This window comes from Lepus europaeus, chromosome 17 (genome assembly GCF_033115175.1).
Source record: "Lepus europaeus isolate LE1 chromosome 17, mLepTim1.pri, whole genome shotgun sequence".
Taxonomy (NCBI): Eukaryota; Metazoa; Chordata; class Mammalia; order Lagomorpha; family Leporidae; genus Lepus; species Lepus europaeus.
The window spans coordinates 29,656,417-29,674,011 of NC_084843.1; the positions used below are offsets into that span (position 1 = coordinate 29,656,417).

The 17,595-nt window shown below is 43.7% G+C and overlaps 1 protein-coding gene across 1 annotated transcript in view; it reads right to left on the minus strand.

The window, feature by feature from the left end:
• ABCC2 (ATP binding cassette subfamily C member 2) overlaps positions 1–16,359 on the minus strand; it is a 68,510-nt gene extending 52,151 nt beyond the window's left edge. Inside the window, exons 1-6 of the mRNA XM_062214905.1 lie at positions 16,194–16,359; positions 13,435–13,608; positions 3,257–3,382; positions 2,243–2,377; positions 1,893–2,000; positions 1,079–1,134 (exon numbers count right to left, since the gene is read on the minus strand). Coding sequence (XP_062070889.1) covers positions 1,079–1,134; positions 1,893–2,000; positions 2,243–2,377; positions 3,257–3,382; positions 13,435–13,608; positions 16,194–16,226 — 632 coding nt within the window. The 5' untranslated portion in view covers positions 16,227–16,359. The remainder of the gene's footprint in view (positions 1–1,078; positions 1,135–1,892; positions 2,001–2,242; positions 2,378–3,256; positions 3,383–13,434; positions 13,609–16,193) is intronic.
• Between the last annotated feature and the right edge of the window lie 1,236 nt (positions 16,360–17,595).

Here is a 17,595-nt window from a genome sequence, read left to right on the forward strand (position 1 = left end):
CTTCTCCCTTGCTCCACTATCCCCCTCTCTTGGCCCTTTGAATTTCACAGAGGAGTGCAGACAGCAGAAAAGAGGGCCCCTGTGGCCAATGGAATGTGTTAGAAGAAGACACACAAGAGGAAGGGGAGGGCACTACTGAATTAACAACCTCCTCGCTCCTGCTCCTTCCTCCTTATTGACTGCCTCTCTGCACTCTGGCATCTCCTTGAGGGGCCTCCACAATGCCCTTAAGTAATGGAGCAGACCCCCTCATCTCGTTGAGGGGCCTCCACGATGCCCTTAAGTAATGGAGCAGACCCCCTCTTGCTATCTTTCTAGATCAGAGTTCCTCCACCTGGTGTTGAGAACATGAATGGGACATAAATTAACACTCCATGTGTAATAGCTTCTGACCAAATCTAGCCTTTCCTTCTAATTTGAATGTAAACAACCAACCACAGTTGTAAAAGGAGTTCCTGGTGCCTTTGTCACCAGAAGATATCAACGTTCAGTTTCCATAACTCATCACTGCTTTAAAATTATGGTCATTATTAGGCCCACTGGTAAATCTTGTAATTTAATGCACTCATAAAGAAGCTCATGCACTACCATTACATAAATTTGTTTTTTAAATGTTTTGATATCTGCATATAAATATATTGTTTTCTTTATAATCCTAGATCTTTATGTATTTAAAACATATCTGAGAAGGGACTCAAGGGCTTCATCAGCTTGACAGAGGGGCCCAGGAAACTACAGAGGAGGGAGGCCCACTCCAACACCAACTATTTTAACTCTTGCCTTCCCAACTTGTGCCACACTGCCTGCCACAAAACCTCCCCTTTCCTGTCCTATCACCTCCTTCTTTTCTCCTGTTTAGGGTTAGGGTTAGGGTCACCAGGCCACCAAGAGCAAACCCCCCTCTACCCTCTCCTCAGCTTTCCACTCTGCCCAATGAAGGAGCTGCATTAAACTGAACTAGGAGTTCTAAAGAGAAACAGAAGACACAGGAGGCATTTGTAAACACCCAGCTTCCCATCACTTTCAGAAGACTGAGGGGCTAGGCATACAGAAAACCCAGACTCTAGGCATTTCTTACCTGTCATACCAACTAAAAGAAATTGTACTCAGAAATGAAGCTGTGACTGATGGATTCTGAAAGACAGAAAAAATTAGAAAGTAAATCAATTAGAAAAAGGAGCTCTATGGCACTGTAAAATCAGGAGGTGATTGTTTTAGATATGATGTATTAAAAACTAGATATGGCCAGTGCCGTGGCTCAACAGGCTAATCCTCCGCCTTGCGGTGCCGGCACACCGGGTTCTAGTCCCGGCTGGGGCGCCAGATTCTATCCCAGTTGCCCCTCTTCCAGGCCAGCTCTCTGCTATGGCCCGGGAAGGCAGTGGAGGATGGCCCAAGTGCTTGGGCCCTGCACCTGCATGGGAGACCAGGAGAAGCACCTGGCTCCTGGCTTTGGATCAGCAAGATGCGCCGGCCGTGGCGGCCATTGGGGGGTGAACCAACGGCAAAAAGGAAGACCTTTCTCTCTGTCTCTCTCTCACTATCCACTCTGCCTGTCAAAAAGAAAAAAACAAAAACAAAAACTAGATATGATGCTGAAGTCAGTAGGTCAACAAATGTTTATTTGGAGACCCTACAGTCCCTAGGAAAATTATAATTAGCTTTTCTGACATAGGTGTATGAATTAATTGCTAATGCTGACAATTGGTGGGTGAACATAAAAGTCAGTATTTCAATGCTCTAGTCACTATCTATTTTCTTATGTCATAAAATGGTCTGTACGCTCTTATTCTGGGCTCAGAAGACCTTCATGAGACCTTCACATCTCAAAGGTACACTTGTTAGTACCACCCAGTAAAGTAAAATATGAGGCGGGCATGCTAAAGTCTCACTTTTGATGAATTATCTTTTTCTGAAAATGCTGAAAGGATCAGGATCAAGATCTGAAATCCATAGGAGATGAAGAACAGGCAGGAGTAGGCCAGATTAGAATTGCTATCCTGTGAGGAAAACAGAAAATGGAGAAAATGAGCTTTCCATCCAAATTACATAGATCAATGCTTATCATTAAAATCTTACAAAATCCCGCTAATAGGATTCTACCCCAGAGCTCAACTTACTTGATGTTACTTGGATCAATGTTACTTGATCAATGTTACATTGGATACAATGTTACTTGATTAATCTGACTCAGAACTTGCCCCACAGTGCCTCCTTACATCACCTTCTCTTTTCTCCTTACCCGTAGGAGTGTCCTGATCAGAGTCTGAAATTGGAAAGTGCCACAGAGTATTGAGAGAATCCAGAACAGTGACAGGAACCAAGAGTTCTTCTGTACACATGACTGCCTGCTGTGTTGGATCAGCAGAACCAGGAGCTAGAGAGAAATTCATGAGAATTTGGCACACAAATCCTTCCTGACACCATCCAACTTTCTCCTGTTGCCTCAATTCTGTGCACCCTACTTGTGTGAAAAATTAGCCAAGAAAGCAGAAGTTGCTTTCTACATTTCAGCAGAGTTACTTTGAGAACTAGAAAAATGTCTCAAGATTCAAAGAAATTAATTTCAGATATTACAGTAGTTAGGCAAGAGAGGCTGATTGTAATGAATAGGTACAAAACATCTGTACCTTGTTTTTTTGTTTTGTTTTTAAAGATTTATTTATTACTTATTTGAGAGGCAGAGTTACAGAGAGAGGTGGGGAGAGACACCGAGAGAAAGAGAGGTCTTCCATCCACTGGTTCACTCCCCAAATAGCTGCAACAGCCAGGGATGGGCCAGGCAGATGCCAGGAGTCAGGAACTTCCTCCAGGTCTCCCATGTGGGTGCAGGGGCCCAAACACTTGGATCATCTTCCATTGCTTTCCCAGGCACATTAGCAGAGAGCTGGATTGGAAGTGGAGCAGCTGGCCCTTGAACTGGCACCCATAGGGGATGCTGACACTGCAGGTGGAAGCTTAGCCACAGCACCAGCCCTGTACCTTGGCTGTTTAACACCACATTAAACAATTACTTAAAAACAATTGGGGAATGAACCAGCCATGATGGAAATCCTCTCTCTCTCTCTCTGCCTCTCCTCTCTGTGTAACTCTGACTTTCAAATAAATAAATCTTTAAAAAAAAAAAAAAGGAGGCCATGGTGGGAGGGGGAGTAGCAGGTAAAATTGGACTTAATTTCAGTCCCAAAGAGTGCATTTCAGCTAGGTGCCTATGGTTAGAGTGAAGACAGAGGGTGGAGGTGGTGTGGGATCTTACCCATGTGACTAGGTAGAGGATTGGATTGGTGTATCTAACAGCAGGGATTGTGGCTTGTCCAGAGTCTTCTGTGAGTACGAGGATCAGCTCTATGACAGCCAGAATAAGAAGAAACCCAACAAGCACCTGGGAAGGGAAAAAGACAAGTGTTTGGAGGACAACATTTTTTTAAGGCTCTTAAAATGAAAGTTTTCCAACAATAGGTGAGAAATATGGTATATAGTGATACAGATAACATACTCAATAAATATTTCTTGAATGAATGGATACACATAGTGCAAGTCATGTAATAAAAATTCAAAGGCCGGTGTTTCTGAGGCATGGGAAGTGATGGCTTTAGAATATGTCCACGACATTTTCGGTACTCCTCCCTTCAAAGATCAGAGCATTGCTCCCCTTCCTGCGACTGTGGGTTGGACTTGGTGACCTGCTTCTGATGACTAAAAGATGGTTGAAGGGACAGTGTGTGATTTCCGAGCCTGGGTCATGAAAAGCAATGTGCTTCTCTTTTCCTGTTCCCTCTCAGGTCGCTTACTGTGGGAAAAGTTACCAGCCTGTCATTAGGACACACAAATAGCTCTAGGGAAAGGTATACATAGTGAGGAACTAAGACTTCCTGCCAACAGCCAGTGAGACCCTGATGTCTCCTGCCAACAGCCACATGAGTGATTCATCTTGGAAGCAGATTCTCAGACATTCAGCTGACTATACACTGGTCTGCACATACTATCTGCAACCTCATGACAGACCCTGAACAAAACCCAGGTATGTATCTCCTAAATTCCTGACTCCCCCAGAAACTATAAGATGAAAAAAGTTTATTTTTTAAGCTGCTAAATTTTGGGTAATTGGTTACAAAGCAAGAGAAATTTCAATGTACTAGGTTTAGAAGGGAAATCTCCTACCCCAGCAGAGGTGACATTATTTCTGTTTTCTTAGGATTTATGTTTTTATTTATTTGAAAAGCAGAGTGACAGAGAGGGAGAGAAAGGGTAGGGCAGGGGGAAGAGGAGCTCTTCCATCTGCTGGTTCACTCCCAAAATGGTTGTAACGGTTGGGTTGGTCCTAGCCAAAGCCAGGAACCCAGAACTCCATCTGGGTCCCCCACTTGGGCCACCCTCTGTTGCCTTTCCAGGTGCATTAGCAGGGAGCTGGGTCAAAAGTGGAGCAGCCAGGACTTGATCCTGCACTCTGATATGGGATACTGGTGTAGCAAGCAGCAGCCTAACCCACTGTACTCCAGTGCCAGCTGAATTATTCCTTCTCTATAGCTATTGGTTCCCATCTTCATCCCATATAACCTTTGAAGTTAATGTTGCAAACAACTGTGACTATTTCACCCCAGGATGACTTTGAGTCAGTCAATATTTATCCTATGAGCTCACAAGACATGGTACACATCCTCTGTTCTGAAGGCCCACTCCCAACTTATTTTTTTAAAATATTTTATTTATTTTGGAGGCAGAGTTACAGATAGAGAGAAGGAGAGAAAGAAAGGTCTTCCATCTGCTGGTTACTCCCCAAATGGTTGTAATTGCTGGAGCTGAGCTGTTCTAAAGCCAGGAGCCAGGAGCTTCTTCCAGGTCTCCCATGTGGGTGCAGGGGCTCAAGCACTTGGGCCATCTTCTACTGCTTCCCCGGCCATAGCAGAGAGCTGGATCCGAAGTGGAGCAGTCAGATCTTGAGCCATATGGGATGCCAGTGCAGCAGGCAGAGGCTTAGCCCACTGTGCCACAGCGGCAGCCCCCAACTTAATTTTTTTTGGTAAAGATTTATTTATTTATTTGAAAGTCAGAGTTTTAGAGAAAGGGAAAGACACACACACAGAGAAAGACACACAGAGAGAGACAGACAGAAAGAAAGAAAGAATCTTCCATCTGCTGTTCACTCCCCAAATGGCATTAGTAGTCAGGGCTGAGCTAAGACAAAGCCAGGAGCCAGGAGCTTCTTCCACATGGGTGCAGAGGCCCATGCACTTGGGCCATCCTCCGTTGCTTTTCCCAGGCCATTAGCAGGACGCTGGATCAGAAGTGGAGCAGCCAGGATGTGAACTGGCAACCACATGGGATGCTTTAACTGCTATGCCACAACGCTAGCACCACCCCCAACTTTTCAGGAGGGGAAACGACTGCCTCCACTAAGCAATCTTAGCCTCAAAAATGATGACCTTTATCTAGCACCATCTCCCTTACCCTCATCCTATTCTACCCCTACTCATTTTCATAAGTCTCATTCATCCAGAATGGCTCAACAGAGATATGGAGCCCTTTATAATGAAAAACAGTCAAGGAGGAACATGAATAAACCTCTAATAGGACCAGTGCGATTATTTAGCAGAGTCAAGTCTAAGACATGTTAATAATGAGAATGCGTTTTTCTTTTCGTAAGTATGTATACACTCACAAAATAAGACAAGGTTTGGAGGAAAGGTGGTTAAGTTATGTCTGCCTTCGCTAAATTAGAAGGTAAAATCCATCAAGTGGGAGCTAATGCACCCACCCTGAAGGATGACTTGGTAGAGCAGACCATTCCCCAGACCAAAGAAAAGGAGGTAACCTTACTACGGGCTTACATAGATCAAACTGACACAGTTGATTAGAAGTACATGGAGCAATATATTTGAAAATGATCAATTTACTTTACAAAATGTCTACAAAGCAATTAAAAAAAAAAAAAAAAACCTAACAGGGGGCCGGCGCTGTGGCATAGTGGGTTAAGCCTCTGCCTGCAGCACTGGCATGCCAGTTGGGTGTTGGTTGAGTCCAGGCTGTTCCATTTCTGATCCTTTCCCTGCTAATGGCCTGGGAAAAGCAACAGAGGACTGCCCAAGTGCTTGGGCAATTTATACTATCTATAAACACTTGAGTCTTCATACCCTTAACTCAGTCATTTCATTTCTAGGAATTTACCCTACACACTATTTATTACAGCATTGCTTATGATGACAGAAAATTAGATACCACCGAAACTCCTAACATGTAGGGCACATATCATGGTGCATCTAAATAACAGTACTAGGTAGGAAATCAGAAATGAGCTTATGTGTGTGTGACAAAGGCCTAAGGAATTGACATCTACAGTGGTCCAGCATCCACATCTCAAAGTCATCCTGATAACCTTCCAAGTGCAGCCCAGTATCTGCATTTCAAATGTCCTGCCCTGATCCTGATGACCTTCCGGGGTCCTGCCCCTTCTACCTGATAAACATCCTTCCTCTAAGGCAGGGCGATACCAGCCAGGCTTCCCCTGTCTGATAACTTCAGGGGGAAAAACTCAGAAAGGAATTTACATCCAACAAGTCCTTTGTTCCGGGAGGAAAAGAAGAAGAGGGGGAGGGAAGGCAAGACCCATTCCCCTAAAAACCCCAGCCTAAATGTGCACTATGCACTCTCTCTCAAGTCCTGTCTACAGAGGTGCCCATCCGTTCTTACAGACGTCCCTATCCTAATAAACCTTGCTATGTTGCTTTCCCTGCTCTCTGTCTCATGCCTGAATTCTTTCTTGCACGAAGACAAGGACTCTTTGCTTCTCTGGTAACAATAGCATTTCAAGTAGTCACTAAAAGAAAAGCAGACTGTTATGATCGCCAAGATAAAGAAGAGCATCCATGGGACACTCATATTTGTGTGAACAAATAAATGCATGTATGCAGGTGTTTGCAAAAGTATGAGTTATCTGTGAGAAGAAACTGCTATTAATGATTGCCAACTAAGACAGGAATGAGTAACTAGAGTATTGTGTTCCCTTTTGTACCTCTTGAATTTTGTAACCCTCTATCTATTCAAAAGATAAAAAGTTAAATACACTAACACCCTTGTTAGAAGAAATGAGCAAGTTACATGAACTAGCAATTCACAAATGAAGAAATACACTTAACAACTAAAAACTATCAATTGCTTTAGTACTCCTAGAAAAGTTCTGAACATAAAAATTAATGAAAATGAAAATATAGTACACAGTTCAGTTAGGTAAGAAGTCAGAAATTTAGCCTATGTGTGTATCAGACAGGCCTGAAGACCAGCACCTACTGGGGAAGCTCCAGGAGCCCGGCATCTTGCACTTCAAAGTCCTGCCCAGACCCTGATAACCTCCCAGATGGTCCCAGCCCTTCCCCCAAGGAAAGCAGTAGAATTCCCTCTCCTCAGGACCAAAAATGGGTTACCTGACCTGATAACATGGGGCAATAAAACCTTCACAGATGCCCTAAGGGAAATCCCCCTACTCTGCCCTAGTGCCAGCAAATCTGGGGAGGAATTTGCTAATTTTCACCCAATAAACCCTTCTGCCAGGACTCCCCGTCCTTGGTCCTAGAGGAGAGGGGGAGGAGGGTAAACAGACTCCCTTAAAAACCTAGAGAGGGCTGGCACCACGGCTCACTAGGCTAATCCTCCACCTGCAGCGCTGGCACCCCAGGTTCTAGTCCCGGTTGGGGCGCTGGATTCTGTCCCGGTTGCTCCTCTTCCAGTCCAGCTCTCTGCTGTGGCCCAGGAAGGCAGTGGAGAATGGCCCAAGTGCTTGGGCTCTGCACCAGCATGGCAGACCAGGAGGAAGCACCTGGCTTCTGGCTTCGGATCAGCGCAGTGCGCTGGCCGTAGCGGCCATTGAGGGGTGAACTAACGGAGGGAAGACCTTTCTCTCTGTCTCTCTCTTACTGTCTAACTCTGCCTGTCAAAAAACAAAAACAAAAACAAAACTAGGGAGTCCAGGGGTAGGCACTGTGGCTCACTTGGCTAATCCTCCACCTGCGGTGCCGTCACCCCAAATGGGCACCGGATTCTCTCCTGGTTGCTCCTCTTGGAAGACAGTTCAGCTGTCTGCTGTGGCCTGGGGAAGGCAGTGGAGGATGGCCCAAGTGCTTGGGCGCCTGCACCCATGTGGGAGACCAGGATTCGGATCGGCATTTGGAGGGTGAACCAACAGAAGGAAGACCTTTCTCTATGCCTCTCTCTCTCACTGTCTAACTCTATCTATCAAATTAAAAACAAAAACAAAAACAAAAATACCCAGGGAGTCCAAACAGACTGCTCACTCAGCTCTCTGCCTCTCTGCTGAGCTGCCCACCTGGCTTGCCCAGGAGTATGCTCTCCATTTAACCATGTAACCTTGCTTTCCCCCAGTCTGAGAGATTGGGCGTGCTTTCTCTCTGTCCCCTCTGTTCTGATGGATGCCCTATCCCCAGTAAAGCCTTATCACTTCACTCTCTGTCTCATGCCTGAATTCTTTCTTGTGTGAAGACAAGAACCCCACGGTTTCCATGGTCTTTCCTCCAGTGACAGTTCTAACCATGGGTGAGACTCCAAGTTGGCAAAAACTTCCCTACATTATAATATTTTCTGTTGTTTTAAAGACTTGAAGAATTGAAGAACTGCTCATATAATTTAATATAGTAATTCTACTTCTAGAAATACATTTCAAAGAAATAATCTGAATTAATGTTAATGGGAATCTCACTTTTAATAGTGAAGAATTTTAAAGACCTAAAATAATCCATAACAGTGGTGGAGGAGTTTGTTGGGAAGAGTTAATATTGCAAGCGTTGTTAAAATAAGTTATAGTATATTCAGTGATGAACTACTACGTAGTTATCAAATCATGCTTCACAATAATCCTAACACTGACAATGGTTTTATTTTATATCATCTTAAATGAAAAGAGTAGATTATAAAATCGTATATACAATGCAATTGTTTTTTGCTTTCAAAGTACACATACTCATAGAAAACGGTGAGTGTTTCAAGTTCAAAGTGCCAGATTTTATACTATTTATCTCCCAGCCTTCCCCATTCCATTGAAATGACACATTATTTGCAGATAAGAAGGTAATAATCAAAGTAATTAAAGTGGAGACCTCCGGAGGATTGAACTGGGAGGTGGGTCATGAGCAAGATTTTTACTTTTGATTTAAATGTTTCTTTTAAGTTTGATTTTTTTTAAAAGAGAGAAGAAAACGTAACAAAATATTAATAGAAGTGTATCAGAGTGTTGTAATTATCAATGGATTTAATTTTCTTCCTATAGTTCCCTAAAGCCTCCAAATTTTCTACAATAACCACACATTGTTCTTTATAACCAGCAATCCAACACTACCATTAGGATCAGAAAAATATTGTGCTTGTTTAATGATTAGCAAGTCAACATTCTTTGTCCTTGATTTCTGACTTATTGGAGGAGCTTCAATTAGACAAGGGGTTTACTAAACTGAAACTAAAGAGATCCAATATCACTGGTATTAAAAGAGAAAGGGGCCGGCGCCGCGGCTCACTAGGCTAATCCTCCACCTGTGGCGCCGACACACCGGGTTCTAGTCCTGGTCGGGGCGCCGGATTCTGTCCCGGTTGCCCCTCTTCCAGGCCAGCTCTCTGCTGTGGCCCGGGAGTGCAGTGGAGGATGGCCCAAGTGCTTGGGCCCTGCACCCCATGGGAGACCAGGAGAAGCACCTGGCTCCTGGCTTCCGATCAGCGCGGTGCACTGGCCGCGGCGGCCATTAGGGGTGAACCAACAGCAAAGGAAGACCTTTTTCTCTGTCTCTCTCTCTCACTGTCCACTCTGCCTGCCAGAAAAAAAAAAAAAAAAAAAAAAAAAGAGAAAGGACTATAGTTTGGCCATATTGCCTATTTCCCCCATTTCTGCAAGGACCCTTTTCTTCAGCACATTCTGAGTGATAAGACACCCTGGTTTGAATCTTCTACTCAATAGAGGGTGCCTAATTTCCATTGTTTTCTAGCAGGTGAATTTCTAACTGCAGCTTCAATATTTTCAAGGGCTATATCTTCCAATAGTCCATTCTATTATCAGGCAGCTATAGGTAGTATATTTAGCTATAGGTAGGATATTTAATCAAAATCTACTTCCCTTTTCCATTGGTTCACCCCCAATGGCCGCTGCGGCCGGCACCATGCTGATCTGAAGCCAGGAGCCAGGTGCTTCTCCATGCGGGCACAGGGCCCAAAGACTTGGGCCATCCTCCACTGCCTTCCCGGCCATTGCAGAGAGCTGGACTGGAAGAGGAGCAACTGGGACAGAATCCGGCGCCCCGACCGGGACTAGAACCCAGGGTGCCGGCGCCACAGGTGGAAGATTAGCCTATTGAGCCGTGGCGCTGGCCCAAAATCTGCTTCCCTCAAACAACCTCCACTCACTTGTCTTGGTCCTGCTCTCTCACGCTTTTCACAAGTTCAACAATCTTCTGCAAATGTGTTATCTTCTGCAAATAATTAAAGATTGTTCCCCTATCTCACTGGCTCAACACCAAGTTCAGTTTTGCTGCCTATCATGGTTGACTTTCCATAGCTTCCAGTACCAAATTCCTCTTTTGTTCACTTGGGACTCATTCATTCATTAAAAATATATAAGAAACTAATTAATTAAGAGGCAGAGAGAAATCCACTGGTTCATTTCCCAAATGCCCACAAAGGCTGGGGCTGAGCTGGGACCAAAGTTGGGGAGCCAGCAGTCCAGGTCTCCCATGTGGGTGGCAGGAACCCAACCACTTGAACTAGCTTTACTGCTTTCTCCCAGGGTAAAGACTGGCAGGAAGTTGGAGTCAGGAACCAGGAGCAGACACTAAACTCAGATACTCCAGTGTGGGATACTGGTATCTTAACTCCTAAGCTAAATGTCCCCTCTCATTCATTTTTAAATTCAACTCATTCAATAACCTACCATGGTTTGGGTCCTTCACTAAGGATCCATCTTGAAGCAAACCAACCTAGGGAGTCAGGCAAGTTGACTAAGTCCAGATGAGATCAACACTGCACTAATGACTGAACAACAATAACAGGAGAACCAGAGAGGAAATTCAGCCCAAAAGCAGGTAGAAGGGGACACTGAGAAATAGTCAGTTTGAGGATTGAGCTGAAAAGAAGGTTCTCATAAAAGAAGCGAACTTTTACTTTAAGAGGAACTGTTTCAGAGTAAAAACCAATTATTCTGAAATGTTTAATGAGATACTAATCCATGTCTATCACCCTTAGAGTAGAAGACAAGAGTAAAATATAAATTTGACATGGAACTCCTGAGACTGTAAGTTAGGGTGAGTAGATGATTAGCTACATGGTTGGAGGGTCGTTAATACACTGTTTTTCTTTTTCTATATAGAGATTTGTATTTATAAAAATTAAATAGGGGCTGGTGCTGTGGCGTAGCAGGTAAAGCCCCCCTGCAGTGCTGGCATCCTATATAGTTCAAGTCCCTGCTGTTCCACTTCCAATCCATTTTCTCTGCAATGGCCTGGGAAATCAGTGGAAGATGGCGCAGGTCCTTGGGTTCCTGCACCTGCATGGGAGACCCAGAAGAAGCTCCTAGCTTCTGGCTTTGGATTGGCCCAGCTCCGGCCATTGCAGCCATTTGGGAAGTGAACCAGCAGAAGGAAGACCTCTCTCTCTCTCTGCCTCTGCCTCTGCCTCTCTGTAATTCTGCCTTTAAAATAAATAAATAAATATTAACAAAAAATTAAACAGAATATGGCATATCCATACAATGGAATAATATTTAACCATATAAAAGAATGAAATACTGATACATGGATGAACCTTGGAAACAATATGCTAAGAAAGCAACCATAAATGTCTACAATAGAGAAACCACAGAGAGAGAAAGTATATGAGCATTAGTGATTTTTTAGGACTAAGGAGGATAGAGAGATGGGAGTTAAAAGGTTTCTTTTCAAGGGAATGAGAATGTTCTGAATTGACTCTGGTGATGGTTGCACATATCTGAATATATGTATTTAAGTAGGAGAATTATATGGTATGTGAATTACATCTCAATAAATGATCTTTAAAAAATTAACTAATAACTTTTATGAAAATGGAATACTGATTTGCTCATTCCTCTTCTTGTAAGCTCCAGAAAAAAATGACAGAAGCCTCCAAATTCTGACTGCCCCTATCCCAAGGCTCTGACTCATTCCAACAGCACTGAGACATGCTGTTCCACATCCAGAAGGTCCAGAGTTTGACGCACTCTTGACTTAAGCCCCACTCCTAGGTACATTTAGCACCAACCTGAGGGCTTGACCTGCACTAAGTCCTGTGCTAGGCACTCAAGTTAACAAGGAAGACAGCGACCCTAACCCAGGTTCTCAGAGACTGCTCTTGTCCTATCCAAAGTCTGACAAAACCCACTACCAGACCCCACCCCAGAGGCTAGTGTGAATCCCACTTCCTTTGGCCAAGCTCTTTCCTCCCCTTTAGGTTGAAGTTACCTGACAATCACTGTTACATGGGCTCATACAACATGGAGTTTAATTTGCCTTTCCAAAAACTTTTTTAAAGATTAAAGTATACAGAAATAAAACTAGTGAAAGGAAGCCGTTGGTGATTTTATGAGCTAACCGTACAACCTAGACTGAAGATGGTGGCTTCCCACAAGCTACCTCTGTGAGTTAGCACAGCTGGCTGTGGCTCTTCCCTCTAGCTTCCGCGCTTTCCATTGTTTCCCTACTCAGCCTGTCACTGTGCACACTCACACCCTCCCCCTCGCCACTGTGAGTGATCACCCTGACTCATGGAATACTCTGGGAAAAACAGAAACTATTTCAGATCCAAGTTTTGGGAGATGAGTGATGACTGAGTTGCCTGCATGGTATAAAAGATTTGTTACATGGCTCATTTTCACCTCATGGTAAGTGCCATCTGAATGATAGTCTCCTGATTTGTATGAACAGCTTAAGAACAGGTGATACAAGGTTCTCTTCTCAAACACAAAGGTACTTCAAAAAGTTCATAAAAAACGTGATTAAAAGATAAGCTTATTTTGGTGCAAAATTTTTTGAAATCCATCCATAGATTTTTCATAATGTGCATTTCCACAAACTTTTTGAAGATCCCTTGTATAAATACTTTCCAAATTTTTTGCAACAAAGTAAACTTACCTTTTAATTCCATTTTCACAAACTTTTCAGTACTCTCCTACTGAAAAGATAAAAATAATCTGACTTATCCATTACTTCTAGTAGTGTTTAGGGAGCCCATTTTTAATGCAAAAATGCAAAGTCACTTTAAGAAATATGGCAAGGGGCCAGTGAGGCATAGGGCAGGTGAAGGGCCAGACACCAGAGCATGGCTCTACCTGAGACAGCAGCTGCTGACAAAGGGAAGGCGAATTCTAACCACCAAGAAAATGTCTTTACTGGGCATCAAGGAATTAAGAGTTTGAACTTAGTGGGGTTACCTTACCTGCTTAGCAAGGTAGAATTTGGTTATAGGTGATCTCTTGGTCCTGGATCTGTACACATGGAAAAGCTGCCAAGGGGCCAGGAGCCAAAGGAAGATCAACGGAATCCACACCAGAACAGTTTGTTCAAAACAGAGTGGCAGGTCTGCCTCTGGGCTGTCCAGGAGTGAGGAATTCTGAGGGACCACAGGAAAGATTGGTGGATACATGCATTTTTGACAACAGCCGCACAACCCCAAGCACAGCCCACCAGCTTACAAATGATTTTAACTCAATTCCCTCCTCTTACCCAGCCTTACTCTTTATCTGTATTTTTCCTATTTATCCCCATTGATACAAATTCACCATTTCATGACATTTAGTAACCTTCCCAGCCAACCTAACTTCTAAAACCCCAACTTCCTGTGATTCTAAGTGAACTTTTATTCCAGCCATTCTAAGTAAACCTCATCACTATATTGCCAAGTTGTAGGAATAAGAACTATTCATTAATCTAAAGGGAGAATAGTTCTTCGGGATATAAAGACTTGTCCTTATCTGGTTGCTAGGACTGATTGAACTCACTGGCAGACACTCAAAGATGCACACAAGAAAGGCAGAATGCTGAGTCATAATGTGGCACTTAGTCTTCTGTGGCCCAGAGGGCTTATGTCAGAACCGCAACAGCTGGGGCTGGGCCAGGCCAAAGCCAGGAGCCAGGAACTGAATCCGGGTCTCCCACATGGTTGACAGAGATCCAAGTAGTTGAGTTGGGATCGGGGCTGGAGGTGGGACTCAAACCCAGGCACTCCAATATGGGAGTGAGCATGCCAAGTGGAGTCTTAACCACTAACCAAACACTTGCCCCTTTCAGCAAGTTTTGCACCAGTCTTTGCACTCTGCAATAAATGGAAATGTTCTGTATGGTGAAAGAGAGCCATCAGTTCTTACATTTGAGTCTTGGAAGGGTAGATATGGATGAGAGTTGAGACCAGGGATACAAATTTGAGCATTATGAGCAGTGAGGTAATTTTTGAGCCATTAGAGTTGGCAATAACTATTTTTAAATTGTTTTGTATGGCTTCTTTGTTTTTTTGTTTGTTTGTTTTTGACAGGCAGAGTGGACAGTGAGAGAGAGAGACAGAGAGGAAGGTCTTCCTTTGCTGTTGGTTAACCCTCCAATGGCCACCATGGCCAGTGCGCTGCGGCTGGCGCATCACGCTGATCCAAAGCCAGGAGCCAGGTGCTTCTCCTGGTCTCCCATGGGGTGCAGGGCCCAAGGACTTGGGCCATCCTCCACTGCACTCCCGGGCCACAGCAGAGAGCTGGCCTGGAAGAGGGGCAACCGGGATAGAATCCGGCGCCCCGACTGGGACTAGAACCTGGTGTGCCGGCGCCGCAAGGTGGAGAATTAGCCTAGTGAGCCGCGGCGCTGGCTTGTATGGCTTCTTATAAGAGAATCTTTAAAGGAAGGGTTGAGGTGACCTTTGAGTTTGTAAGAGGAGCCTCAGAGAAGTCTCAAGAGCATCCCTTCTTCCTGTTGGATACATGTCCTGGTTCTGAAGGCCATGGGGCCCTGGGTCTATCCAACATAGAAAATGCTGCCCACGCACTCTGCTATCTCATTCCTCCTCTTCTCTTGTCTACAGTTATCAAACTTTAGAATTCAGAAGAATCACCTGAGATATTGAAACTCTGTTAATCACCCCATGTGATTCTGATGCTGATACCAGCATCAGATGACACTTCAAAGTCACTAAATCCTCCTCATTCTCTGTTTCACAAAACCAATTACTACTGTTGATCTGTTTTGAAATTCTCTGTTCTCCATGGCTGCATGATCTTGTACTTTTCTTGTTCATCCAAATACCTGACCTCTTCTTCAGGGATATTTCCTGTTTTCCTTTCTTATTTAATAGTTTAAGAAGAATTTTTTTTTTAAATAATTGTTTGAAAGGCAGAGAGACAGACAGATAAGGAGATTTTCCATCTCCTGGTCCACTCTCCAAATGTCTGCAACAGCTGGGGGTTGGCCAGGTTGAAGTCAGGAGTCCAGAACTCAATCCTGGTCTCCTAAGTGGGTAGCAGGGACTTGAGCCATCACCTGCTGCCTCCAAGCATGTACATTAGCAGGAAGCTGCAATCAGTAGTAGAGAAGGGATTCGAAACCAGGCACTCTGATTTGGGATATGGGTGTCCCAACCAGCATTTTAACTATGTCAAATTTCTACCTCTCTTCCTGTCCTTTTCTTCTAAAAACAGTATTGTCCAATGCTAATGGTCTAAAAATTATCTCAGTGCTCACAATGTCCACCTTTGCATTTTTGATTTTAACTTCTAGTACATATCATTAGATGCCCGTTCCTGTAGAAAATATAATTTCAAATTCAACATACCTTAACAAGATTCAGTTATGGACATTCTCCTATTCCTCCTACCCCATAAACTACAGAACAATTTCCTTTCCTAAGACATTGGGAATAATAATGAAATTGGGAATGTTTTCCTCTGTTTCTCATTAGAGAAGGCAATTTTGCAACAATTTAGCCCAAGAAAGGAGACAGGCATAAAATAAACTTATGATACAGAATAAATTATATTAACTTTCCCATATAATATAACTTCTGGAAATATTATGAATTATCCTTTCTAAAAACACCTTAGCTTTAAACCAACTGCGTATCTAACATTTTTGGTTCTTGCTGGTGGCCACTCCAACCTAATCTACCACTTGTTCTGTGTCTGAGAAGAGTTAATAGTGAAAAGAAATATAATTTCTCACCCAAAAAGTAGAGTTGCAGAACTTCTCCAGCATGATTCCCCGAGCACTTCTGGAATGAAGGTTTTTCTTTGACTACGTTGCTTCTTCTTTACTCCTTTCTTCAGGCACAGTAGAAGGTGAGTGGCAATGGATAGTTATCTCCATTCTGATGTTCTGATGTTCCAATTAAAGGCAGCTTTCCTGAACTTTCATCTCAACAACTTAATCTTTAACTTTGCCTGGAGCATGTTTACATTATCCCAGTGGATAGACACGTGACTGAGGAGCAACAGGGACAGGTAGACTAACCCAAAGCACCAGGAGCCACAGCAGGCACGTCAGCAGATGACAAATCAGGAGCGCAGTAATGTCGCACTCCCCTGGGACACAGGACAGCATCGACAGAGGACGCGTGCATCCCTAAAGGTACAGTTTACTCTGTTTAAAGGTCTCAGAGTTAATGGAATTGTGGAATATTCTACTCTGGATTAAAATTTTTAAAAATTATTATTTACTAGAGAGAGAGAGAGAGAGACAGACGGACAGACAAACAGAAAGCTCCCAATCTCTGGTTCATTCCTCAAATACTCACAATGACCAGGGTTGGACCAGGATGGAAGCCAGTAGTGCAGAAGGCAATCCAAGTCACCCACATGGATGGCAGGAACCCAACTACTTGAGCCATCACTGCCATCACTCGGGATTTACTTTGGCGGGAAGCTGTGGTCAGGAGCCAGAGTCAAGAATCAAATCAAAATACTCTGATGAGGGACATGAGTGTCATAAATTCTAGACTAAAAAACAAACAAACAAAAAAAAAACAAAAAACAAAAAAAAAACCCTCCCCCTCCTCTGGATTTTTAATTAAGAACACAGAACCTAAACACAGTTTAAAATAGTGTAAAATTTGTTTGAAAAAGTTGGGTTATAAAATAGCATATCCAGTGTGAACCTATACTGGGGTGCTTTAAAAACTTGTGGAAAAATGGAATTAAAAGAAGTTTATTGGTGCAAAAAAATTTTAAATCACTGAGTTTTATAATGCACATTTTGGGGGCCGATGCTGTGGTATAGCCGGTAAAGCCGCCACCTGCAGTACTGGCATCCTATATGGGTGCTGGTTCCAGTCCCTGCTGCTCCACTTTCGATCCGGCTCTCTGCTATGGCCTGGGAAGGCAGTGGAAGATGGCTCAAGTCACTGGGCTCCTGCATCTGCATGGGAGACCTGGAAGAATCTCCTGGCTCCTGGCTTCAGATCAGACCAGCTCCAGCCGTTGCAGCCATTTGGAGAGTGAACCAGTGGTCCTCTGTGGCATGGAGACACACATACACACAGATATATAAAATATGTATGTATGATTTATGCAACAAAAATGTTAACCTTAGCTAGTGGGGTTCTGGGTGATTTTTCTTTTTTTGCTTA